This window comes from Protopterus annectens, chromosome 7.part0 (genome assembly GCF_019279795.1).
Source record: "Protopterus annectens isolate FY-2018-M chromosome 7.part0, PAN1.0, whole genome shotgun sequence".
Lineage (NCBI taxonomy): Eukaryota > Metazoa > Chordata > Ceratodontiformes > Protopteridae > Protopterus > Protopterus annectens.
In genome coordinates, this window is record NC_056739.1 from 35,718,240 (window position 1) to 35,744,770 (window position 26,531).

The 26,531-nt window shown below is 43.5% G+C and overlaps 1 protein-coding gene across 3 annotated transcripts in view; it reads left to right on the forward strand.

Moving 5' to 3' along the window:
• The window catches only part of PSRC1 (proline and serine rich coiled-coil 1), a 909,216-nt gene extending 883,261 nt beyond the window's left edge, over nt 1-25,955 (forward strand). For 2 of the 3 annotated variants that reach the window (XM_044076466.1, XM_044076467.1), the window contains one exon: nt 24,176-25,955. In XM_044076466.1, the coding sequence (XP_043932401.1) occupies nt 24,176-24,262 (87 nt within the window). In that variant the 3' untranslated portion in view covers nt 24,263-25,955. The remainder of the gene's footprint in view (nt 1-24,175) is intronic. The other variant, XM_044076468.1, reaches the window with a different exon arrangement.
• Nucleotides 25,956-26,531: the final 576 nt, after the last annotated feature.

Here is a 26,531-nt window from a genome sequence, read left to right on the forward strand (position 1 = left end):
GCCAGAATAGTATAAGGGAGTGCTGTGCCTTTAAGGGAAGTGGATATTCACAGGGGTGGTAGGTGGATGTAGTGCTTACTTAGTACGAGAGTGCTTACTTAGTAGAGAAGTTTTGAGAACAAGTGCTGGGCTTATAATATAGCGAGTAGTCTGATTATACTAAGAGAAGAGCTTCCTTAAGGGAAAATTTGAAGAGCAGACTTGGCGGAGCCAGAAGAAGTTTAACCTTGTTTAACCGGCGCTGCGCTATGCTTAACCACATAAAAATGCCCAGAGGCGGATTTTAAACAGGGAACTTCAAAAGAGCTAGAAATGGTCCAAAACAACCAATTACTACAGCTCTTGTGCTGAGGTCCCTTCCTACAGGGACAGGTAGGCTGCTCAAGGCTCCCCACTTCCCACTCCCACTGGTGAGCAAAGAAACTTCCTAATATCCAAGTAAGGTAATGGACAACACAGGAACTACACCACAGCCCAGAATACAGCAATGCCTGTAAACTGGTCTAAACTAGTCGAGGAGAGGCGGGAAAACAAGGATTATTTTTTTGTTTGCATGTATCGTTTGGGCCCTGATCATCTTAATGTTGACTGGGACATATGTAAAAGTTTCAGTCTGCGTGCGTTAATGGGTAGGAGAAGTAAGCTCATTTTAAAAGGACTACTTCCAACTTCCTTTTCAGAAGCCATATCTGGGGCTCCACCCCCCCCCCACACACACACACACCAAAAAAAACATCTTCCAAGGATGCTCCTAAAAAGTCCCCAAAGAAGTTGAGTTCTTCCACTCCATCATCTTCAGAGCCTCCTTCAAAAAAATCTAGACTGGATCCCAAGCCTTCCAGATCCAAGATGTCTTCTGCTTCTCCTAAAACATCTTTGGATCAAGGTTCTTCAACTCTGAAGATTTTACCTCGTGTCTAGTATTCTCCTATTGACCCAGTTCTTCAAAGCTGCTGTCTCCCTTCCTTGAGAGATGATGGTCCAAGACACCATCCATTGCTTTATCTCATTCTTCCAGGAGTCTCATGGAAGCCGAAGTGGAGAAAATGATGGATATTTCTCCTGGTGCAAATTCAGATATGGGTCCTCATGGCTTCGACACTTTAGGGTCAGGAACCCTTAGCTAGATCTAGCCCTCCAATCACAGCTCCTTCTCCAATCCAACACTTCGTTTCATAGTCCTTGGATCTGAGTTTGCTGAGACTGTCTGGTTCGGATCCAAGATTTCTATGAGTGCACCATCTCTGACAAATTTGGAGCCAAGTGTCTCTCAGAGCCATAGCTTCTCAGTCGGATCAAAAATGTTGGAGTTAACTCCAAAGTTTTCAGAGCAGCCTTTGCCTCTGGTGAATTGTCTTCGGGGTAGACAGAGCCTGTGGGACAGAAGCATAGCTTCTCCATTCCATCAGCTTCCTTCTCCCCAGGTCGATCTGCCATCAATGTAGTCGAGAGAGTCTTTTCTGCTTCGGCAGGGTAGAGGGTCTCTCCCCCCTCAGATCTAACTTTTATGCCACAAAAAAAGAAATTGCCGAACAAAGTTCCACTGTCCTTCCTCCTATTAGAGAGTCCAGGGCTTTGGACAGGTTCAGAAACCTGAGGAAGGTTTAAAGATTTGTAAAACGAAAGCGCTAATATCTTATTAAAAAGAATTGATGTTATGTTATCCTATCTCGCCTTCATTCTTGCAGATTGGGTTCATAACCAATCATCGGTTCTGACTCCGTTTTTTACTAAAACTCGAGAGCTTCCACTGGCTCAAGGCTACACCCTAACTCATCATGCCTAGGGAAGATCACCCAGATATCGTTTGCTGCTAAACAAGATTGGGTGCTTCTCACTAGGCTCAGACTAAGTGGAATAATTTTCTTATACTGTTTTCTTGTTATCTATTATATATTGTTGTGGTGATTTTAAATACAGTGTTGTTTAGAATACACCTTTTTGGTTAATCCCTCATTTTTCTACTTGTTGCGTTTGCTTGTTGCTGGCCGTCGCTTTCGCTAGGCCTATAGTTAATTCCCTATCCCGTTTCTATCTAAAATTAAAGTATTTTTCATTCTATCTTTCATTAACGAACCCGTTTGTGTTAGAGGATTCGTTTTTTTTTCCTTAAGCCCATTTAAATTAGAGGGCTCCCCTTTTCTTCTTCCCCTTTCTCAAGAGAATTAGTTTTTTAAGTTAGAGACTTCTCCACTGGCCCCCTTTTCTCCTTCCTGTGTGACTGTTTTAAAAAAAAAAATGTCAGATATATTTCATCTTTTTTTTCTAATAGCTATTTACTAGTTTCCTTCACAGGAATTTGTTGTTTGCTATAATGTCTAAAGACAGGAAAGAAACGACGCAATCAGGCTTCAAGAAGTGTGATTCTTGCTCTCAAAATATGTCCTTGACCAATGAGCACACTACCTCTGTGTACTGTTTGGGCACTGTACACCTACAAGATTCATATTCTGTTTGTCATGGGTTTAGTTCCAGTGTCTTACTGGAATGAAAAAAATAAGTTGATAGTTAGGGGATTGCTGAAAGTTCCTGATTCAGAGGCACTAGAAGGGAATCAGACCTCCTCTAAAACTTCTCAATCTCCAAAATCGCACAGGTCTCACACGAGAACATCTTCATCGGCTCCAGCTTCTGAGCCATTGAAAAAATAGGTCAAAGACACATCTTTAGACCCGAAGGCTTTCGGGCCCGAAAAAATCCTTCGGCTCTACCAGTTATTTTGGAACCGACCAGGAGTCGTAGTCGGAGCCGGTCTCCTCAGTTCCACAGTCACCTATTTTGCAATCAGTGGCTGGAAGTATCAAATCCTCAACCCTGTCCTCTCGATCCTCCAGGAGCCTGTCGGACGACGATGTGGAGCGGGTGGCCAGGAGGCTACTACAGACCCCGGCTCTAGCCAAGATTTTTCAAGTCCAGCCCAAAAGGAATTGGAACCGACAACTGTCACTATCCCTTCTTCAATTCCTCCTCCGACTGGAGTAGCTCCCGAACCAGAGTGCTTGGATGTGATTGTAGCAGAACCATTGGGTCTGAGACCTGCCCCAGGTTCTTCGGCCCTGATTTCCCCTCCAACCTCTTCGGTGCCATCGTCTGTCAAAGGGTCTGGGAGCCAATGCTCTCCCGTCTGGTCCCGGGAGGAGAGTCATGTCAGACTTTTGTCTGATCCCGAATCTACCTCTTGGGGCTTCTGTGCGGGTGAGCTCGGCGCCTACATCGGCCTTGGAGCCCACCTCCTTGGTGCGGGGTAAGCCTCCTGGCTCTTCGAGGCCGGAGACTCCCTCGGATCCGGGTTGTGGTGCCTTCGAGGTCATGAGGAGTGTGCTGTCACCCTAGAGGGCTACACTCTTGGATCCAAGCACTCCTCCCCCAAAAGTTCCGGTGTCTGCCTCTCTACCATCCCTACCCCCTAGACGTAGAGAAACAATGCCACAGGCTGCCCCATTGGGTGAGACACTCTCTTCTGAAACCTCCCCAGAGGACCCCCTCTGGAGAGGTCCCTCAGAAGAGAACTTGTTAGAGAAAACATCTAGGCTCCCCTGAGGAGTCTGTCACTTCGGACACAAACTTAGATGAGTCAGAAGGGTCCCTACGGTCACCCTCTGAGGTTGTCTCAATCCTTAAGCAGAGCTTTGGCTGGAAGGCCATTAACCAGTCTGAAGATGAGTGTTTGTACCTAGAGGCATTTGGTTCTCGACCCTCCACCTTTTGGATGAGCCTGCTTTTCGACCGGCTCCTAAACGTAATCAGTCGAAAGGCATGAGGCTCTCCAGATTTGGTGAAACCTGTTCAGAGGAGGCCCAACAAATTTATTACTGCCCCCTGTGATAAGGAATTTCTGTCAAAAGGTGTACCAATAGATGCTAAGGTGGTGGTGGCGGCCACCAAGAAGGAATTGTCTGAGACTTCCTCATCTGACCATCTGCCGAACAAGGAATCTCGAACAGTGGACAGATATGGAAAAAGCGTATGTTCTCGTCAGCGGCCTTTACACTCAGGTCGTTGAACTACTTGACTCATTTTACCAGACATCAGAGGGATCTCCTGAATGAGTTGAGATACCTTCCAAGGTTCTACAGCTGCAGGGCTCTCAGATAAAGTGACCGCTCTGTTTGCTACCTTAAATTTCATAGTCAGCTCCTCTATGCGACTCCTATCTTATGCAGCTGATGGAGCAAATAGGGCAGCAGGTGCAGGAATCTAACTAAGGAGGCATTCCTGGATGCGCCTATGCGAGTTCGCTGAACCCTTCAAGTCTTCCTTCATAAATGCCCCTTTTGATGGCTCGTACTTGTTCGGGCCTAAAGTAAAAGAGACTCTGACCAGATGCGAACAAGAAGGTAAGACTTGGTCTGCTGTGGGAGTATTTTTTTCTCTCCCTTCCAGACCTTACCCCAAAGGTTAAAAGGGAGGAAAGATGTGGTTCCATAAATCCCAAAGAGTTTTGCCAGACGCACATGGTGACTATTCCCCCAGGGGGAAACAATAATGGAAGACACCAACCTCATGGCAGAGGGAGTCCGCAAAACCAGGGTGACTGAGGTACATTCTCTGGTAGGCCTTTCCAGCACTCCTGAAAGGAGGCCCCCCTGTCCACCTCTGGAGGCAGTCGGGGGCAGATTGTCACTGTACCAAAAAACCTGGCTAGATATTACACAAAGCAAATGGGTACAGACAATAATATCCAGAGGATATAACATGCCCTTTCCTCCCAACCCCCACAACAAAGATCAGTCCCGGACATTCCACCCAGTCAGAGGGATCAAGCAACCATAGAAGTTCAAAGGTTGCTAGAGAAAAGAATCATTTAAAACTTCCCCACAGACCAAATCGGATCCGGAACTTACTCAAGGTTCTTTTTAGTTCCAAAAATAATAGGGGACTGGAGGCCCATTTTGGATCTCAGCAGACTAAACAAGTCTGTAAAAAAAAAAAAATCAAAGTTCTGGATAGTAACACTGCAGTCAATACGCTTTTCTGGGAAAAGGCAATTGGATCTGCTATATAGATCTCCAGGATGCATAGTACCACATCAAAATGGACTGGTGATCCAGAAGTCACTTACGCTTTCGGCTGTGAGCCAGTCATTACCAATTCCAAGCTCTGCCCTTTGGTCTCACTACAGCCCCCAGAGTGTTCACCAAATGCATGACAGTAGTTACAGCTCACTTGAGGCATCTAGAATTCCAAGTGTTTCCGTATTTAGACGACTGGCTCCTGACCGCCACCACCGAGCATCTCCTAGTCAAATCAAGAGACACCACCATTCATCTGTGCTCTCAACTGGGAATTACAATAAATTTTGAAAAATCTGCCTTGTTGCCATCACAGCATATTTCATTCATAGGAGCAGACTTAGGACATGGTAGCAAAACTTCCTCATGGCAGTGTTCAAATGCTATGGCATCAAATATCCCTCTTACTCACTCAAAACAAGGTACAGGCAAAGTTTGTTCGAAAGATACTGGGTACAATGGCAGCAGCGATTGCTCCAGTAACCCTTGCACGCTTACACATGAGTCCTTCAGTGTTTACTTTTTGCCCAATGGTCCATGCAGGAGTAACCCATATCCCACAAGATTATTATTACAGATTTCTGCAATAAGGATCTGCGTTGGTGGCTTCAATCAACCTAGGTACTTCTGGGCAGACCGTTCATCCCCCAACATCCAGTAGCTACAGTAACCACGGACGCTTTCCAGATTGGGGGGGGGGGGGCATTATCTGGGAAAGACGGTCCAAGGATCTTGACAGGACAACGAATATCACATACACATCAATATCCTAGAGATGAGAGTGGTGCTGTTGGCGTTACAAGCATTTCAGGACTCCCTTCCACTAGAAACAATTGCAATTCAAATGGACAATGTGCCAGTCGTGTGGTATGTAAACAAACAAGGCAGAACCAAATCCTAATCCCTATGTCGAGAGGCTCGGAGAGTATGGCAGTGGGCAGTCTCCTCCCAACGTTTTCTGATAGCAATGCACATCCTGGTGAGATCTAACGTGATAGCAGACAAATTAAGCAGAGCTATTCGAATGCTTCATGAGTGGTTCCTGAAACAGGAAACTGCGAATTAGATTTTTCGCAGGTGGGGCCAGCCTTGCTGCGACCTCTTTGCCACGTCCATGAAAGCCAAATGCAGCAACTACTTTGCCCTGATTCCCCCACCATGGGAGTCACCAAGGGATGCACTTGTACACGATTGGCCCCCGGGTCTTCTTTATGCTTTTGCACCTTTCCCTTTAATCCCCAAAGTTCTACAGAAAGCCAAGTTATTGGGATTTAGGTTAATACTCATCACTGCATACTGGCCTCGTCAAATTTGGTTCCCCTTCCTTTAGTCCCATCTACAAGAGCAGCCCTGGATTCTGGACTCAGTATCAGACCTTCTGACTCCTCCGTCAGGGACTCTCCATCCCTCAACCCAAACCCTCAAACTGACAGCTTGGCTGCTCCACTTCCAATCTTAGCCAGGCTTCCAGATATATCCCCTGCTGTAAAATGCATCCTAGTCTCATCTCATAAAACCACAACTAGGAAACTGTATGCGAGCAAGTGGAAAAGGTTTTCTTGTTGGGCCTCTGCCAATCATATTGACCCTTTCATAGCCCCTGTAGCTAACGGCAGTCTCCGTTAGAACTAATCCTTCATTCCTTCCCAAAGTTTGTTCTGAAACTAACTTAAATCAGTCCATTGCTCTGCCTGTCTTCTTCCCTAATCATGGCACCAAGGCAGAATTCAAACTTCACCAGTTGGATGTACACAGGCAGTTGCGCTTCTGCTTACACAGAACAAAAGAATTCAGAAAATATGACCACTTATTCATGTCCTTTTCAGAGAAAAAGAAGGGTTCCCCGATATCTAAAGTCACTCTATCAAAATGGCGTACAGATAGTATTACATTCTCGTATACCTCTCAGAATAAACAACTGCCTGGAAAAATAAAAGGCCACTCAACAAGAGCTATATTTCATCTTCGGCTGCTTTTCAAGCTAGGTTGCCCATGGATTCAGTTTGTGCTGCAACAACATGGGTAAAACCTCATACCTTTATCATTCATTACAAAGTGGATGTGGCCTCCCGGAATAGGGCTTCTTCTGGGTCCACCATTCTAAAGAGTTTGTTCCCTTGAGCCACCCAAGAAAGAAGGTGCTAAGGGACGCCGTCCCAACCAGCAAGAATGAAGGCGAGATAGGACACCATAACATAAAAAAGTTTTGTACTCACCATAATGTTCCATGTTTGTTGTCCATCTGCTTTCATTCTTGCATCCCACCTTCCTTCCCCCATCCTTCGCTCCTGGAAGATCGAGGGGTCTTTATTAGATGTGGAATTCATGTTCTCTGATTCCCTTCTTTGTCTTGCAGAGTATATGTCTGTAATTAGACCTGGAATGTATGTATATGACTTCTATTCTATTTAGTAATTGCAAACAAGATCTGGGTAATCTTCCCTGGGCATGATGGGATAGGGTGTAGCCTCGAGCCAGTGGAAGCTCTCGAGCTTTAGTAAAAGGCCGAGTTGGAACCAATGATCGGTTCCGAACCCAACCAGCAAGAATGAAGGCGAGATGGACAACAAACATGGAACATTATGGTGAGTACATAACTTTTTTTTTTTTAAGCGGCCTGTTTCCGAAGCTCTGTCCTGTACCTGGTCTTGTGACTTTATCAGGAATTAACCCTGAAAATCAGAGCCCTTCCCCTAGCAGGAGAAAGGCAAATATCAGAAAGAAAATAAACCAAGATACAAGAAGGAATGACAAGCAATGTATGAGGATAGACCTGGGGGTCTCTCTGGGCTCTTACCTATCAGATGGAACAAACTTCTCCCACCTCATCACACCCTACCCCTGAGCTAAAACCCCACCTCCTGTCCCTCCTTAGAAATAGGTGGGTGTCTGTGACTTTGTATACAGGAGTGGGAAAACGAGCGTGGACAAGCGGCCCTAAACATTTGTTGACAGGACTACAGACTGCAGTTCCTGAGGAGACCAGATGTGTGTCAGTATCACACTTATGCCAAGAGATAAAGGTAATTTAGTTCTGCCCTTATTGGATGACATACTAGAACAGGGAGCCATAGAAATAGTACCACTAGGAGAGGAGGGTAGAGTTTTGCTTTGTATTGTTTCTGGGGCCTCCCCCTCCCCAAAAAGTACTTGAACACCCATTCTAAACCTTTTGAGGCTGAATGCAAATTTTGTAGTTCCAAAGTTCAGAATGCTTACCCTGCAAAGCCTTCTGCATCTTTTACTCCCTCAGTGCCTCTTTTAATCCCTTAAGCCTTCATTGTGACTTTCCATCTAAAAGATAACTACTTTTCCATCCCCAATGCAAAGATACACAGAAGGTTTCTAAGATCTGAAGTGGGGGGGGGGGACCACTGATATTTCACCTCCCTGCATTTTGGCTTCTCTGCTTCACCAAGAATATTTACAAAATGCCTGGTCCTAGTAACTGCCTTTTACAGGGGTCTATATTATATGCTTGAAGGTTTAAAACTACGAGACTCATATGATCAACACCATATGAGCAAAGTTTTAAAACTTCGAACAAATAATATAAAATTTAAAAAAAAAAAACTTACATGAATGTTCTAGGCAACCCCCCCACTACTTTAATATACCAACTCAAGATCGCACTGTATTGAAGTAAAGGGAAATATTCGCTACGACGATCTCTATTGAAACTTGCGAGCTTTCAAAAGTTCGCTCTTATGTCTAACTTATGAGGCTCGAACTTTTGAATGTTCGCAATTTCAAATGGAACCCCTTTTACAGGACATTGAGTGACTGTATGTAGCCTTACCTGGATGATTGCCTAATCCAGACAGACTCAGTAGAAGAGTGCCAGAAGACCTTGCAGTCTACCCTGGTATTTTTCAACCATCTGGGTCTTTCGCTCACAACGTTCCCAAATCGCATCTGAACCCTGCAAGGTGAATATTGTTTCTTGGAGCCGTGCTGAATACAGCGCAGCACAGAAAATTCCTGCCCAAAGGTAAAGTCATCTTCCTGCCCCAGTTCGTCTAAATCAGTTTTGGAAGGGGCTGCCTAGCAGTGAGGGAAATCCTTAGGAATCCGGGATTCATGGCATTTTGTCATAGCAAGACATCATATGAGGAAACTGCAGTGGTACCTCAGAAACAGATAGTCTCAACACTCCTTATCTCTGGATGTCAGCACTCCAATAGTCTCAATACTCTTAATCTCTGGATGTCAGCACTCCCAGTCTCTGGAAGTCAGCACTCCCAGTCTCTGGAAGTCAGCACTCCCAGTCTCTGGAAGTCAGCACTCCCAGTCTCTGGAAGTCAGCACTCCCAGTCTCTGGAAGTCAGCACTCCCAGTCTCTGGAAGTCAGCACTCCCAGTCTCTGGATGTCAGCACTCCCAGTCTCTGGATGTCAGCACTCCCAGTCTCTGGATGTCAGTATTCCCAGTCTCTGGAAGTCAGCATTTCCAGTCTCTGGATGTCACTATCCTCCTCTTGCCCATGTCAAAAAAGAGATGTCCAAGTGGAATGGCCCAAGTGTACTTCTGTTTAGGGGACACTTTTTTCTAGTTTACCTAGGGGGCCCAAGATCCTTGCCTCATTCCTTGGACATTGTTTGGAGCTGATGGGGGATCTGAGAATCCAGGACATATGAGGCAAGAATGTAAGCAAAAAAGCACATAAATATAAAAGAGTTGGTGACTCTCACAGTAGTACTAACAGCATTCAAATAGATTTGGACAAGGGGCATCATTTACATCCAAGCAGACAGCACCACAGAGATGTAGTGAATCAACAAGGTAGGGGCACTCTCACAAGGTTTAAAATGGGTGCTCAAGTACTTTCTTGGACAGGCTTAAGAAGTATCCCATTAGTCAAAACTGATTATCAGGGTGTTTTATATACCATGACGGAAAAATATTTTAGCAGACAGGATAATCAGGTCTCAGTCAGTTGATATTAAACAAAAATGTGACTCACAGGTGGGGTATGCCAGAAGTAGACCTCTTTTCATCAGGGAACAGGCAACTCAGGAATTTTTGCTATAGAAAACAGCTTCAGGAGCCTGGAAAGTAGATGCCTTCTCCATTCCATAGGCAGGCCTATTTCTTTTTGCCCCCCCCCCCCCCCGCAGTACTCCTGCCCCCCCAGGGTATTGCTGAAGATCAAGGGAAAAAGTGCATAAATACTTCTAATATTCCCTTCCCTTTTTTGGCCAAGGCAGCACTGATTCATCTTTCTGCTAAATCTAGTCAGGGTAGAGCCAATAATACTATCTCTGAATGAGAATTTCTTGACATAGAAGAAAAGGTTAGCATGGATAATTTAGTACTCTTACAGGCATAGCATGGATAATTTAGTACTCTTACAGGCATGTTTTCAAATGTTATATTGCATATAATGAAGGAGGTTAGGAAGCCAAACACAAGGAAATCATACCTATCAACATGAATAGATTTTTTTCTCTGGTGCTGTGCCAAAGACCAGGAACCTAAGTCAACCAGCAGCATGTCTGATTCTCAGCTATTTGTCAGACCTTTGCATATTACAGCTATCTTGTACCATTTTACTGCCAGTCAAGACATTTCTAAAGGAAAAATCCATCTCAGACTACCCATAAAGGAAATTTAATCAGCAGAGGACCTCATCTATGTCGTGGAGAAGCTACCCTTGCTACCCTTTGAACCTGTTGTTTCATTTCCCCTAATGTACCTCTCTATGGAGGTGCTGTCTTTGGTGGCCATGAACTCTGCTAGAAGACACAAACCTTAATATGTAAAGAGCCTTTTTTCATCTTCCACAAGGACAAAGTGAGTCTAAGCACCAACTCTGCTTTTATGCCCAAATAGATGATACTAGCTTTCCTTGAATCAGACTATTCACCTTCATGTTCTTTCCACACTTGCAGAACAAGGGAGAGAGCGACAGCCGAGTTTCTATCTAAGCATAACTAAGGACATCAGAAAGTAAGATCAATTATTTACCTCCTTTGCAGAGAGCATAGAGGAAAAGAATTGGAAATCCTGTGCCAGGCTGTGGCTACTGAACTGGAAACCCTGTGCCAGGCTGTGGCAAGGCCCCTTTCGCCTAAGACACAGCAACTACTGCAGGATTCCTCGGATGGGTTTGCACACAGTCCGTTTTACGAGCATCTACCAAGTCCTCTGTACCTTCTCCAAGCATTAAAGTTTAGGCCCTGCATCTAAGGGTAAGGCAGGGGTTACCTCAGCCATTCTCCAAGGTCTTCTCTCTTGATAGCCCAATTAGGCCCAGTAATCCAGTATCCCTTGTGCTCTAGGAATCCTCCAAAAAGTGATGACAGTGGCAGTGGATATTACAAAGAACACTGTACAGCTGTGTTAGGAGTTTACTATAACTTTACATGTCTGAGTGCATTCACTGCTACAGTGTCTCTTCCTTTCTGCCATCTCTTCTATAGTCCTGTTCTGGCATGCTGGCTAGAAGCTGTGTGCAGCTTAATTCTCCCATTTTCCCTCTAGGGTTGCCACCTTTTCAAATGCCCAGTGGGACATTTTTTGTAGAAACATCAGATTTTGCAGGGCAGAACATACCTACAGCCAGTATAAAGGATAAAATACAAAATAAGTGATGTTATGTAGTTCAATCTCGCCTACATTCTTACTCGTGGGTTCGGCTCCGACTCAGCCATACTCTAGCTCGAAGTCTTCAATTGGCTCGTGGCTAAGAGGTATCCCATGCTGCAATGCGCCTATCCCCAGATCTCGTTTGCTATTCATACAGCTCGGACGTGGTCAAGTACAAATTTTCTACTATTTGTTCGATTTAGTAGCTCCAAAAGCTATTTTAATAGCTAGAGTGTGTGTTTTTTTAATTCTAACGGTTTATTGAACTTTTCTGGTATCCCGTTTCCCTTGGTGTTTACGGGCTAGGCCCGTTTCAGTTAGAGTACCTAGTCCTCTCCTGTTTTTTTTTTCTGTTGTTCTTGTTCTGATTGTGTAGTAGGTTAATTCCCCCTTGTCAGTGGTTTCCTTGTGGTGTTGACTGTTTGTTGTTACCCTGTTTTTTCCTGGGCTAGGCCCGTTTAACTTAGAGGATCTAGTCCTCCCTGTGGTTACCTCGCGGTCTCTAGGCCGTTTGAGTTAGAGGCTCTAGTTTCCCGCGCTTCTTGATTTCTGTGGTGAAGGTGCCCCTACCGTTTTTCCCATGTGTGTGTGTGTTCTTGTCTCAACATGTCTAAGGAGTCTAAAGAGATGTATCTTTATATTGTATTTAGAACTCAACTATCTTCCTTTTTTGCATTAACAATGTTCATATGTCTGTTATGTACCTGGAGCTTTTCTCCCCGGGCCTCTGCTGAAAATGGACATGTATCCAGTCGGACTCTCCCGGTTAACAAATGTAAAATAAATAAATAAATAATAAAGAACACAGGCCTTCGGGCTTCAAAAAAGTGTGTTAAGTGTAACAACAAAAAATGTCTTTGACGGATGGGCACTCTGTGTGCATGTATTGCTTGGGGGCTATTCATTTACAGGAATCCTGCTTGTTCTGTCACGCTTTCAGCCCCCGCGTGCTGCAAGAGAGGAAGAACAAGCTAATTTTAAGAGGATTGCTGAAACCTTCTTTTGAAGAGGATTTGGAAAGATCCTCCAGTTCCAAGTCTTCTCCTTCCAAATCAGACAAAAAGAAGGACAAAAAGTCATCTAAGAAGCGCTCTCCGGCTACATCAGTCTCCTCAGAGCCACCGGAGAAAATTATTAAAACTACAATTGCTTCTTCAGCTCCACTGGCTTTGGGGCCAACAGAAGACAGTGCTTCGATGATGTCTACATCGGCTCCAGGTTTATTGGTGCCAGTGTCGGATTTGTCAGTTCGGAGCTGGTCTCCAGTTGTTCGACCTGTCTCCCCAACTCGTAGGTCTCCCTCTATAGGGAGATCCAGATCCCTGACCATGTCCTCTAGATCCTCCAGGACACTTTCAGATAACGATGTTGATAGTGTTGAAGAAACTGCTCCAGTCATCGGTGCTGGCTAAATTGCTTTCGGCTCTGGCCCAGTCAGCTCCAGAACCAGTCCTCCCTTCATCTTTGGCTGTTCCTCCTCCGGACCTTTTTTCGGAGCCAGAAGTGTCTGTTCCGTCCGATGGCTCGAGATCGGCTCCAGTAGCCCCTTCTGGCATCTCTGTTCCGATCTCCGCTCCGACCCCGTCGGCGCTGTCCCCGGGGTCCAGGATTCACAACTCGCCGGTCGGAGCTGGGAGGGGAGGTATCTGGTCGATCTTCTTCGACTCCGAGCCTTCCTCTCGGCACTTCGGCTCGGATGAGAGTGGACCCAACATCGGCTTCGGACCTTATTTCCTTGGCTCCGAGGCTGTCTTCTGCGGTTAGTTGACCTTTGGAGCTGGGGGGATCAGCTTTCGAGATGAGTGTGCTGGCCAGGTCGTCGGCTGCATCTTACGATACCGACACTCTTCCCCCTCCAGCACCGATATCAGTATCAGATCACCCTCTATCTAGGGACAGCGGAGACCTAAGGCCTCAGGATACCTCCATGAGTGGTCCCCAGCTTTCTGAGGCCTCCCTGAGTTTTTTACCTGAGGAGCCATCCAGAAAGAGAGTGTGCAAGAGGAAGCACATTGACTCCCAAGATGAGTCCCTCATATCTGACACCGACCTCTAGGAATCAGAGGGGTCCCCTAAGTCTTCTGATGATATCTCTTTTTCAGATATCTTGGAAATACTGAGACAGAGAGGCAACTGGCCATCTAAAGCCCCTTCTGAGGAGGGAGTTCTTGAAGGCCTTTGGGTCCCAACCCTCCGCCTCTCGGGTTTCTCCCCTATTCGACGAGCTCCTGGACCTTGTTTGTTGAAAGGTGTGGGAAACTCCGGACACTGTGGAACCGGTCTCTAGGAGACCCAACAAGTTTTTGTCCTCTCCCCCTGATAGAGAATTTCTTACAAAAGGTGTTCCAGTAGATGCCATGGTGGTGGCAGCAGCCACCAAGAAGGAACTTGCAGAAACTTCATCTACCGTCCATCCCCCTAACAAGGAGTCCAGGGCTATGGACAGGTATGGGAAGCATGTGTTCTCTTCAGCGGCCTTTACACTGCGGTCGCTGAACTACTTATCGCATTTTACACGGCTCCAAAGAGGTCTCCTAAAGGAGTTGGGAGATTCTCTACAGGGTAACGTTTCTGATGCTGTGGCTCAAAGTCAATGCTCAGATGTCTACCCTAAATTCTATTACCAACTCCTCCATGAGGCTGATCTCATACGCAGCTGATGGAGCGAGCAGGGCTGAGGGTTCCGGAGTCTCTCTTAGGAGACACTCCTGGATGCGCCTGTGCAACTTTGTGGAGGCCTTCAAGTCTACCTTCACCAACATCCCCTTTGATGGTTCATCCTTATTGGAACCAAGGGTAAGGATTTTTTCCATGCCTTCTAGACCTTATCCCAAGGGCCAGAAGGGTGGAAAAATGTGGTTCAGAAAATCGCAGAGGGTTTTTTTCACTACGCACAGAGTGATTCCCCCTCCAGAGGCAGAGGAGGGGGTGGAAGTTCAGGTAGATGCCACCCTAGAGGCAGAGGAGGCCCACGTAACCAGGGGGACCGCAGTTCCTTTCATGGCTCTCCCTACCAGCGCTCCTGAGAGGAAGCCTGACTGTGCGTCTCTGGAGCCAGTCAGGGATCGCATTTCTCTATACCCAGAAGCCTGGCGAGACATCACCCAAGACAAGTGGGTATTAGAGATAATCTCCAGAGGTTATCATATTCCTTTTCTTTCATCTCCCCCTCCAAACAAAAGAATCCCAGATGTCCCACCCAGTCAAAGGGATTCCGCAACCTTAGAAGTTCAAAAGTTGCTGTTAAAAGGAGCCATCCAGCCCATCCCCTCAGACCAAGTAGGATTAGAGACTTAATCCAGATTCTTTTTGGTGCTGAAAAGAACAGGGGACCTGAGACCCATTTTGGATCTCATCCGTTTGAGCCTTCATGTAGAGAAGTCCAAGTTCCACATGGTCACGTTACAGTCAATTCTCCCGTTATTAGGGAAAGATGTGTGGATGTGCTCCATCAACCTCAAGGATGCTTACTACCATATACAAATGGACAGGGCATCCAGATGTCACCTATACTTCCGGCTGGGAGCCAGTCATTTTCAGTTGCGCGCCCTGCTCTTTGGTCTCACCACAGCCCCCAGGGTGTTCACCAAATGCATGGCAGTGGTAACGTCTCACTTGAGACGTCTGGGGATTCCAAGTGTTTCCGTACCTGGACGACTGGCTCCTGTCTGCCACCACCAGTCATCTACTACTACAGACCAGGGACGCCACTATTGCACTGTGCCAAAGTCTGGGAATCACCTTGAATTGGGAAAAGTCTGCATTGTTGCCCACGCAGCGTGTTACCTTTATCGGCGCTGAATTAGACACAGTGCTCATGAGGGTTTTCCTGCCAGAAGAGAGAATTCAGGTTTTACAGCAGCAAGTCTACGCTCTGCTACCACTGAAGAAGGTCAAGGCAAAAGTGGTCCTCCAGTTGTTAGGGACCATGGCTGCCACGATTATGCTAGTCCCTCTTGCAAGACTTCACATGAGGATTCTTCAGTGGCTACTTTTTGCCCAATGGTTTCTTCAGCACCTTCCACTCTTCCACTTTATTGTAATAACCGACAGGTGCAAGCAGGATCTGCGCTGGTAGCTTCAGGCCAGCAGTCTCAACACGGGTATGCCTTTCATTCTTCCTCCTCCGATTGCCACTGTTGCCACTGTGACCACAGATGCCTCCCAGATCGAGTGGGGGGCATTATCACGGCAGGACTATCCGAGGCACATGGCAGGAACACGAGATCCATTTGCATATCAATGTCTTAGAGATGAGAGCGGTGCTATTAGCATTGCAAGCACTTCAAAGCTTTCTTCCTCATGGGACAATTGCAATCCACTCGGGCAACATGTCAATGGTCTGGTATCTAAACAAACAGGGAGGAACCAGGTCATATCCCCTTTGCAGAGAGGATTTTCGAGTGTGGCAGTGGGCAGCATCTTCCCAGTGCTTTGTAGTGGCAACGCACATTCCGGGGAAGTCCAGCGTGATTGCCGACAGGCTGAGCAGAGCTATTCTGATGCCTCACGAGTGGTCCCTGAACGAATAAGTGGCAGAACGGATTTTCCGCAGATGGGGTCAGCCTTGCTGCGATCAATGCCAAATGCAGCAGCTACTTCACCCTTATTCCCCCGGAAGGGGAAGCACCCAGGGACGCTCTAGTTCACGATTGGCCCGCCGGTCTTCTCTATGCCTTCCCTCCAATTCCCCTGATAACGAAGATTATTCAGAAAGCACAGTCTTTTGGAAGCAAAATGATACTGATTGCTCCACACTGGCCTCATCAGATCTGGTTTCCTTTTCTTCACCCTTACCTAATGGACGAGCTGTGGATTCTGGACCCAGAGCCGGATCTGTTGACTCGTATGTCAGGGCAGTTCCACCCCTCCATCCAGACCCTCAGATTGACAGCATGGCTGCTCCAATTCCATCCCTAGTCAGGCTTCATGATTTTTCACCGGAGGTGGTTCATATTTTGTCTTCCTCCCACAAGCCTTCTACTAGGAAGATTATTCCAGTAAGTGGAAGAGATTCTCCATTTGGGCTCATGAAAGACAAGATTGATTCCTATGCAGCTCTCATCTCATCAGTTTTAGAGTTTTTATCTCAACTGTTTAGTCAGAGATCTGCTGCGGTGACTATCAAAGTGCAGTTGGCAGCCATTTTACTTTTCATGTTGCTAATGAACCCAATCTAATGGCGCACAGACTTTGTAGGGCTTTTCTCAAAGGGACTGTTCTACTTCGACCTGCAATCTTTGATCCTGTTATGCCATGGGACCTTAATTTTGTGGTACAGCAGCTTACCTCTCCTCCTTTTGAGCCTGCGGCAACATGTGACATTAAATTTTTGTCTTGGAAGACACTCTTTTTGATAGCCATCACTTCGGCTAGGCGGGTCTCTGAACTCCAAGCTTTATCAGTCCAGCCCCTTTACTTGATATTTCACAAGGATAGGGTTTCACTAAGACTTTAACCCTTCCTTTATGACCAAGGTTGCTTCAGTGGTCAATCTCAACCAGTCTGTTGAGTTGCCTGTGTTTTTCCCTGAATTCTCTAACAAGGCAGAATTTAAGTTTCATCAACTAGATGTCCACTGACAATAACGTTTCTATTTACATAGAATAAAAGATTTTAGGAAAGCTGATCAACTCTTTGTCTCATTTTCAGACAATAGACTAAGGGACTTCAGTTTCCAAAGTAACTCTGTCCAGATGGATTTCTAGCTGCATTTCCTTCATCTATTCTTCAAATGGCAAGGAATTACCCTTTAAGGTAAAGGCTCACTCTACCCATTCGATGTCTACTTCTACTGCCTTTCAGGCTAGGATGTCTATGGATGATATTTGTGCTGCAGCTACTTGGGCATCTCCTCACACCTTTATTAGTCATTACAGATTGGATCTGGTATCAAGGGGCAGATCCTCATTTGGTTCCACAGTGCTCAGGAGTATTTTCCACTGAGCCACCCAAGGTGTAGGTGCTAGGGACGCTGTCCCATGGGTAAGAATGTAGACTAGATTGGACTACATAACATCAAGAAGTTATGTACTCGCCATAACGTTCAATGTATGTAGTCCATCTCGCCTCACATTTTTACTAACCCACCAACCTATCCCCTCCTGGAGGACCTAGAGGTCGAGTCTCTGGTTTCAGCACTCCTTCTTGATATGTTAAGTTGGTTCTTCCTCTCAACGTGTGTATGTGTGTGTGTGTGTGTGTGTGAGCTCGCAGCAAACAAGATCTGGGGGATAGGCGCATTGCAGCATGGGATACCTCTTAGCCATGAGCCAGTTGAAGATTTCAAGCTAGAGTATGGCCGAGTCGGAGCTGAGGTTCGGCTCCAAACCCACGGGTAAGAACGTGAGGCGAGATGGACTACATACATCGAACGTTATAGTGAGTACATAACTTCTTGTTTTATGCAACTATTAAAGAAAATAAAGGAAATATTTTTGTCCTAAAATCTCAGGACATTTGCCATTTTTTGCAGGACACAACTGCCCAAAGAGGGACTGTCCCTCGCAAAGTGGGACAGGTGGTAACCCTATTTCCCTCTGATGTCTCTGCCAGGCTCCCTCTTTCCTATGACTCTGGCTAGAAAGTGGAAGGGCAGATTGGGGCCTTGTAGGTGAATACATACCCCCTGAAGCATGAATCCCTTAGGTCCACTTGTGCTCTGGGGCAAAAGACAAGTACCTGTTCAACAAAGGCAAGAAAAATCAAATGATGATGTCATGCACCACCCCTGTTATGCCACCGATATAACATTAGAGTAGGAGGAAGTCAGCCAAAGCCAAGAGGGGGAAGGTAAAGCTCTTTAAGTCGGGACAGTGTGTTGGGCAAGAAGCGATGCCTGCTATAGCGAATATATTCAAACTCTTACAGTTATGGTAAATTCTTAATGCAGCTGTGCTTTCCCTTTGCAGGCATTTTATGAGAGTTCTTCAGTAACCGCTGAAAGTTCAGACTTCTGACTTATAGATCCTATGAACCTTCAAATTATAATTTGCAGTGCATGCCAATCTTATCTCAGGTGATGATTGCACCTTCCAAACCCATCTGTGAGCAGTTCGTTCCAAATCCCTACCTCTGTAGTGACTGTCACCAAAGATGTCTCTATCCTAAGGTGGGGGCATCGTCAAGGCCAAGCTGTATGGTGACAGTTGAAGGCCGGTTTTCATGTCAGTGTCTTGGAAATAGAGTACTTCTAACACTTAAGGCCTTTCAGAACTCCCTGCCCTAGAATGTGATAGTAGTCCTCACTGACAAACAACCTCAATGGAGGAAGGCAGTGAGAGAGTGAGATCTGGCTATGTCAGACTACTTTCTGTTTACCAACTGCATTCGTAGGGAAGCCAGTTGTCTTGCAAACAGACTTGGTCATTGTTTTCAGATGCTTTGTGAGTGTTCCATTAGTGACACAGAAGCTGCTGGTGCTGGGGGAAGCCTTACTACATTATATTTATATACCCATCCACAGCCAACTGAAGCAACCTCTTTTCCCCAGTCCCTTCAGAGTAACATCCCAGGGTTGCTTTCATCCACATATGGCCTCCAGGTCTCCTCTATACTTTGCCCTCATTTCCCCTTATTCTTAAACAAAGCCAGGCAGAAGAAGTCCAAATTCATTCTCATAGCCTCATGCTGGCCTTGACAAGTTTGATTCAGCTTGTTTTAGCTTTATTTCCTGGATAAGCCTATATATCTAAATCCCTTCAGTTCTCTATTATTCTATCCCTCTCACAAGCCTCAACTAAATATCCACTGTTTTCAACTAAGTCCATAGTTTCTTCAGTTCTGCTAGTGGCCATAGACCTTATATACTCCTCTAGGGTAGTCCAGATTCTTGCCGCTGTAAAGAGGCCCAGTACTGGAAAGATTTACAACAGCAACTGGGCACATTTTTCTGTGTGGGCTATTTTAAAGGTTGGAAACCCCTCACTACTCCAGTGTAATCAGTGTTGGATTATTTTTCTCAAATTTGTGACACTGGCCTCAATTATTTCTCTATAAAAGTTCATCTGGCTGCTCTGTCCAACTACCACAGAAGATCCAATTCATGGTTCTTGGCATCTTTAGAAATATTTATAAAGGGCACATTTTTTACCAGATTTCCTCTGAAAGAATCCTGTTATTCTGTAGTTTTTATACTTAAAGCTCACTCTTCCATTGTTTAAACCAGCTTTCTCTGCAGAGTTGGCCTCTTGTCTTGGGAAGTGCTGTTTCCTAAGCTAAAAACTTTTAAGAAGTACAGGAATTTTGTGAATCCTCCATGCCCCGTGTATTCACAAGGAAAGAATTTATGTCGTACCACAGACATCGAGACAATACTCAGGGAGCCAAACTACTTACAACCATTCTGTCCCAACTAGTCAAATGCAGGTGAATATTTGCTGTATTGCACATATGTTTGCAGCTGGCTGAGATTTTACATGGCGATTACTAATTCTTTTAGCAAGTACTCATAGTAACTTGTTTCTTCCACCAATAAAAAAAAAAATCTTGGCTGTAAAGTAATATTATCTGACTGGTTGACTGACTGCATAAAGTTTTTGTTATGAGAAATATAATAGTTTGCCAACTCAACTAGAGCAGTTGCTATCTCTCAGGCTTTATTCATAAAGTAGCCTTATATGATATTTGGGCTCTAGCTACTTGGGTCTTCACTGAAGGTTAAGCTTGGAATGGTGTCCTGCTGTTGGTGGCAGGGACCTTCTCATAGCAGATATGAAAGTTATTACTTATCATAACTGTACACCTGGATAAGAAGCTCTGTCCTCACCAACATATTTATCTATTGTTCGGCCCTACAGCAGTAGCCAAGTTTTTGATGTGAAATGTATGCTCCTAGTAAGGAAATGGTTTATGGAAAAGAGTATAAGTTAAGGTTTATTAGAGTTTAGGAGTAATTGAGAGTTTCTAAGCCTATATTCAGTGGCAGTGAAGGAGTTTTGGGTGATTTCCTGAAGTTTAATTAGTGAATAGGCAAAGCATATTAGGGTTGAATCATTAACATATTTGATGCAAGAGATATGTTTTGTGGTAGTATATAGTTTATTTTTGAAAATGTTAATAAAAGGGGGCCGAGTACAGAGCTTTTTGGTAATTCCAATCAAACCTGATGGGATAGTGAAAGATGTTCACGTTTAATTGTGTGTTGGTGATTGGAAAGGTAGTTGTGGAACCATGAAAGACAGGAAAGACTGAGGCCAAGGAAGCCAAGTTCATAGACAAGTTTTATGTGGGACACTGTGCCGAATGCTGTGGATAAGTCAAAGAAAAGTGAAGAAGCTAAGCTGCCTTCATTTATATTTGAATTAATAATGTGAGTGAAATTAAGAAGATAAATTATACTAGTGTGGTTGGGTCTGAACCCATGTAGGATTTTAGACAGGAGATTGTGATTATGTAAAAACTGCATGAGCTAAATGCATTTCTCTAAAAGAGACAATAGGATTACAGTGGTTCTGTAGTTAATAAACTCAGCTGTTGTAGCATATTTGTGAAGTGAGATTTTATTTTTCCAAATCGAGGGGATGTAGTTTCCAGTTATTGACTGATTGGTCAGAATAGAGACTGAAAAGTTTAATACTTCTGCAATAGTTTTTAGAAAATCGAGAAAGATGTCCATATCCAGAGTTATTAGCTTGCTTATAAACTTATAGTGGTAGGAGTAAGACGACAGGTAAATGTCTATAAGTAGTTCTATGGCAGGGCATTGTGGCTTGGTCATCTGTCAGAGATAGGACTGTCTGTAAGACGAAGGGTAAATGTCTATAAGTGGTTCTCAAGTATGGTGGGAAATGGCAGGGCATTGTGGTGTGGTCATCTGTCAGAGATAGGACTGCCCGGATGAAGTGGGACTCGAGTCCCTTCATTTCAAAATGAGTGTCAAAGACGTTTTTATTGTTACTGATGGAAGGGAAGGGTGTGGTAGTATTACCTAGGGGCAATAGTTTTTTTTAGGTTTTCCCTGAAAAGTTAGGGATTACTTTGGTGCTTTTGTTGGAGGCTGAAGTAATAAATTTTGTTGATGTTTTGAGAGGTATGTTCAATGTTATTTCTGTACCATTCCCACCAGAATTTGTTCTTTTACAGCATGAGCTGTTTGGTTTCCTTTGACAGCCATGGAACTGGTGGTAATTTATTCAGAATTTTCAGAAATGTCTCATTGAAATGAGAGTCTGCTTCATCCAGGGGCAGAGTTCTTAATACATTTCAGTCGTGGGACAGAGTTGAGAAGAATTGGTGTTTGTCAAATTTGGTTAGGTTGCATATTTGATTATAGATATCTTGTTGGGGGGGGTATTGCTCCCTTCTGACACAGGTAGGGAGGTAGCCACTAAGTGTGTATGTTAAGCAGTGGTAAGATTTTATTTTGTTAGGATACTTAGAATCCAATCTAGGATGGATTGCCTGTTAGTATTTTGTTAAGCCTTGTGGTGGAATTTATAAGCCAGGGGAACTTATATACGGTTTGTCCTTATTAAGGTGTTGTCAGTCAGTACAATGTTCCCTAAAATTAATATTGTGGGATAGGTGGTATTAGTACTCATGAAATTAGTGAAGGACATATATCCACTCCTTTCCCTACAAGTTTTAATACCTGCAATTCCCTTATTAATTGCCAATTTGCATGTCTTCCTTGCTCATGAATTTCATGTCACTGAGACAAGCCCTCCCAAGAAATGCTGCCAATGCTGGAAGGTTCCTCTTGTTTATGTAACTGTCTTTAATCAGAAGTGCCAAGAGTGAATATCTGTCATTCCAAGATTTTGGATATAATTTTTATGAAAAATTGGCAATCTCCAAATTAAAATAATTTAGCTGCTGGGAAAGAACTCCTGCCAACAGAATATTCACCTATTTTTAGTAGAGGATAAAGCAATTTTGAGAAGGTGCTCCCATATGAAATATTGGAGCCAACTTCTATCAGAGAGAGGCACCATTTCTTGGGAGGACTTATCTCACCAATTTGAAATTTATGATCAAGGAAGACACATAATGTAGTCAACTAACAAGGAAATTGCAAATATTAACTTGCAGAGATGGGTGTGGACAGATGTCCCCCATTAATTTCTGGAATATTGTTTTATACAGATGTATATATAATGATGATCTATAGAAGGGGTAGATTAGTAGACCATATAAAGTCTTTACCGCAGAGTTGCAACAATCCTCAGTGAATTTTATAGGAAAGGAATCTTAATATCTTAGTTGACATAGAGGTGTGCACCAATGATTCTGTCACAGGCAGGTATGCAACAATGTCTGGAAAAATTCGATTTTTGGTGGTTTTGCCAGGTTAAATACTTTCATACACCTACTAGACTAGCTAGACTTTTTCCATCTGCTTTGATATTGTGTTGGAGATGTAATGATCATGAACTGGGGGAATTGGCTACATATACGTTGGAGGTGTTTAAAAGAGAACTGTGGAGCAAATTGGATGTAACGTGTAATAGTAGAGTAAAGCACTTGGGATGGCTTAGTTCTTGGCTGAGAAATGCAGTACTAGGAAGATGAAATGGAGCTTTCCGCCCACACTCCAGGGGCTAATTAACCTGCTGAAACAGTTGAATAACTTGGCATAAAGGCAATTGGCACCTCAACAGCAGAGGTGTGTGTGTGTGTATATATATATATATATATATATATATATATATGTATGTAATTTTTTTATGGCATCAGTTGTCTAACTGGACTGACTGAAGTCTACTGCATCGTTTTTTTGTTGTAGAGACAACAGTTTAAAGATGTTTTAATGCCACCAGAAATGTCCTGTAACAGTAGCAGCTGTAAGGGATCCTTAGCCTGGGAAGTATTGCCTCTGTTTCTTAAATGTTGGTAGTAGCACCTATTGGTTCATTTTTGGTTTACCTTAAGTAAGATATTTTTTTTTTTACTTTATTTTACATTATGGTTTAATTGTTGACGTGTGTATCAAAGCCGCTGTTGTTCTACACAACTAACGTGATCCTCTGTTGTTTTCCCTTGATCCTTACCAACTCTGGTATGTAAATCGTGCAGTGGTACATCCAGTGATTCATTTACTGACTACAAAACCATTAATTTCCTCCTTTAGTGCTTGCTATGACCATCTCTCTTACTAGTCACTCTGGCCATATCATGACTGTGTATTTATTGCCATGGAGCAGAGTTTTATAAATTTGCACACTGACACAGTTCCATCTGCTTATTTTCTGTTTTTGTCATTTCATGCACGTTGTGGTGAAAGTGCTCTGCCGCACCACAACGTGTGCAGTAGATTAAAGTGTTTTATTTGTTTTTTCTTTTCTTCATAAGTAATATTTGGTAGTCTGTATCATTTGGTTTCACTGACTTTTCCTACAGATGCCTTTGCTGCATAAAGTTCCACTACTATTCTGCTATATGGGATATATATATATATACATTATCCGACTATTTTGTCCTGCTGGACTTTCCGAGTCATTAAAATAAAGCTAAGTGCATACTCATTTTATTTGTACCAGTAGGAATTCATCCAACTTTCTGCACTGCACATTTTTTTTGTAATTTTACCAGGAGGTGCAATACTCCAGAGTCTAACTATTCCCTTTTTAATTCTAGGTAATGAATTATTTGTATCCTGTTAAAAGCAGCTCTCCAGCCCAGAAAGTGCAAAAAACTATCAACACTAATATGCTGAGGCTATAAGAAAAGTAATTGAAGCATTGCACACACAAGACATCATCTTCCAAATGAAGGATTGCAAAAATGTGTATACCAATTGTGCAAATTGTATGGAGCTGTATACAGTGCATTTTTGGTGCTAGTTGCTGCTAGAAAACGTCCAGCGATATGCTCTATTCATTTTGGCAAAGAAAAACATGCTTGTTAGAAACTCTGGGGTTCATTTTGGCCAGTTTGATTTCAGTTAACTTATTCTAGACAGAATAATATTTAAAATAATGAATTATTTTGGGGGAACATAAACTAGCTTATTTATACGAATAAACTGTCAACACTGCATTGTCAGTGGGATGGAATGGCCTTGGTGATCTCTGTGGTATGTGGATAAGAAAGCTTGGATGTGGATTCAGGCATTCTTTCTGCATTTTCAGTGACATGCTGTTCACATAGTGCTGTGTTTTGTTTTTGTCTAGTGATAGATTGCCTTATAAGCATAGCTTACTGATGCATAGTTGGTCCTGTACCAGTATATGTTGTGTAAGTTATTTTGCATCACAAAATTACATTACCGGAACTATTTCCTCTTACAAGTCCCCTTTATTCAGGTACATGCTTTGGTCTTACTGTCTGATTTTGCTGGAGTAGTGGCCTGTGGCACCATGGACTGCGAAGGTTTGGAGTTGCTGCTGCCCACTAAGGCAAGAAAAGCACAAACCCATGCCTTTTGAAGTGAAGTCATCCCCACTGGTACTACCTGCAGGACAGTGCTACTCCTGTGTTAATGTGGGGCAGCAGACCTGCTAACAACAATCTTCTATTACATATTATTGCATCATGGCACTAGATACCAAAAAGCTTTCATTGTGTGTATGCCATTGAAGAAGTACTCTCTTGTTATCTTGGATCCTGAAACACATTTCCGTTTTTATTGGGTTGTGGTTTATATTAAGCTATGCAAATACCACTATGTACCATAGTGTTGTATCCCAATTTTCTGCTTTATAGCAGCTTCCATTCTTGTTAAACCTGAGTTATATAGTTCTGAGTTTTCTGGACCCCCAAAACCTAGTATATATTGGCAGTCACATTTTATAACTGAAAAAAAAGCATTTGTGTTTAATTGGTACTATTACATGTCTAGTTTACAAGAACTTGCTATAAAGATAATATTCTGACTTTTAGTACAGCTGTTTAACTCTAGAAAATAAAATTGAGATAATTGTCAAATTTTAATAACACTGAAAGAAGTGACACAAGTTGAACACCTTCTCATATTGTGCCTTTTACCCCAGTTTTATTACATTTCATGCATCAGTATTTTAAGGAAAGCCACTAAAATATTGTATAGTTACCAGAATGTTTATGTACTGGAAGCAGATCTTTCTTTGTGGTTCATTTTAATAGAGAGTGGCATGTTGGTGGAACTAAGACCAACCTTTAAAATGTATGTGTACTTTGTGTGTATCTTTGTTTATAGAATCATCTTTATACAAAAGTTTGGTACTTTTTGAAATTCTGGTAATTGTTAGGCTAGCTGGATGCATACCTTTGTAAAACTGTAACAATATTTTAACCATTAACCTTGCTGTGGAAAATATTTTATGTATTTTATGTTGAGCCGCTTCTCTGAACATTTAGTTTTTATGTGTATTACAATTATCAACACTGTCATGTAAAATTACTTTGCTTTTAATGAAAATATCTACATTTTACAGTAGCAGCAGTGTATTTTATATGCAGTTTGCTCTTTCTACAGCATAAAAAGATTATGTTTTCATGTGTGTATTTTAAAGGCATAATCAATTCAGTGGCCTTTTGACACAAGGACAGAGAGAGTCTGCCTTCATTTCCAGAGACCTGAGCCCGAGTGGTAGTGGTCAGTCAAAGCAAGAAAAAGTAAGTATTAGGTGTCCAGTTTTCTTTCCCATAATGGAGATGAGTCATTGGGTTCATCTGTACTGCAGTGTATACTCTTAGTAGAAGCCATTTCGCTACTAGTGGGGCCTGTAGTAAAACAAATGAAATAACTGCGCAGCCACAGCAGTCGGGTAAAGCAGCACGCAGAGACATTCATTAGTAGGTTCACATGGGAAAATAATCTCTCCTGACTGATTTTTAGAAGTTTGGTTAGTTTAACAATTGTTTTGGCTAATAAGCCAGTTGTGGATCTCTTAAAAAGTATTTAGCATCTGCATTCTTGTTACACTGTCCTGTGGCAGTCAGTACCATACATGATCTGTGGGGTTATTTCTTGCATGTGATTGTAAAAACTGCTGTGTGTCTGTGACTACAT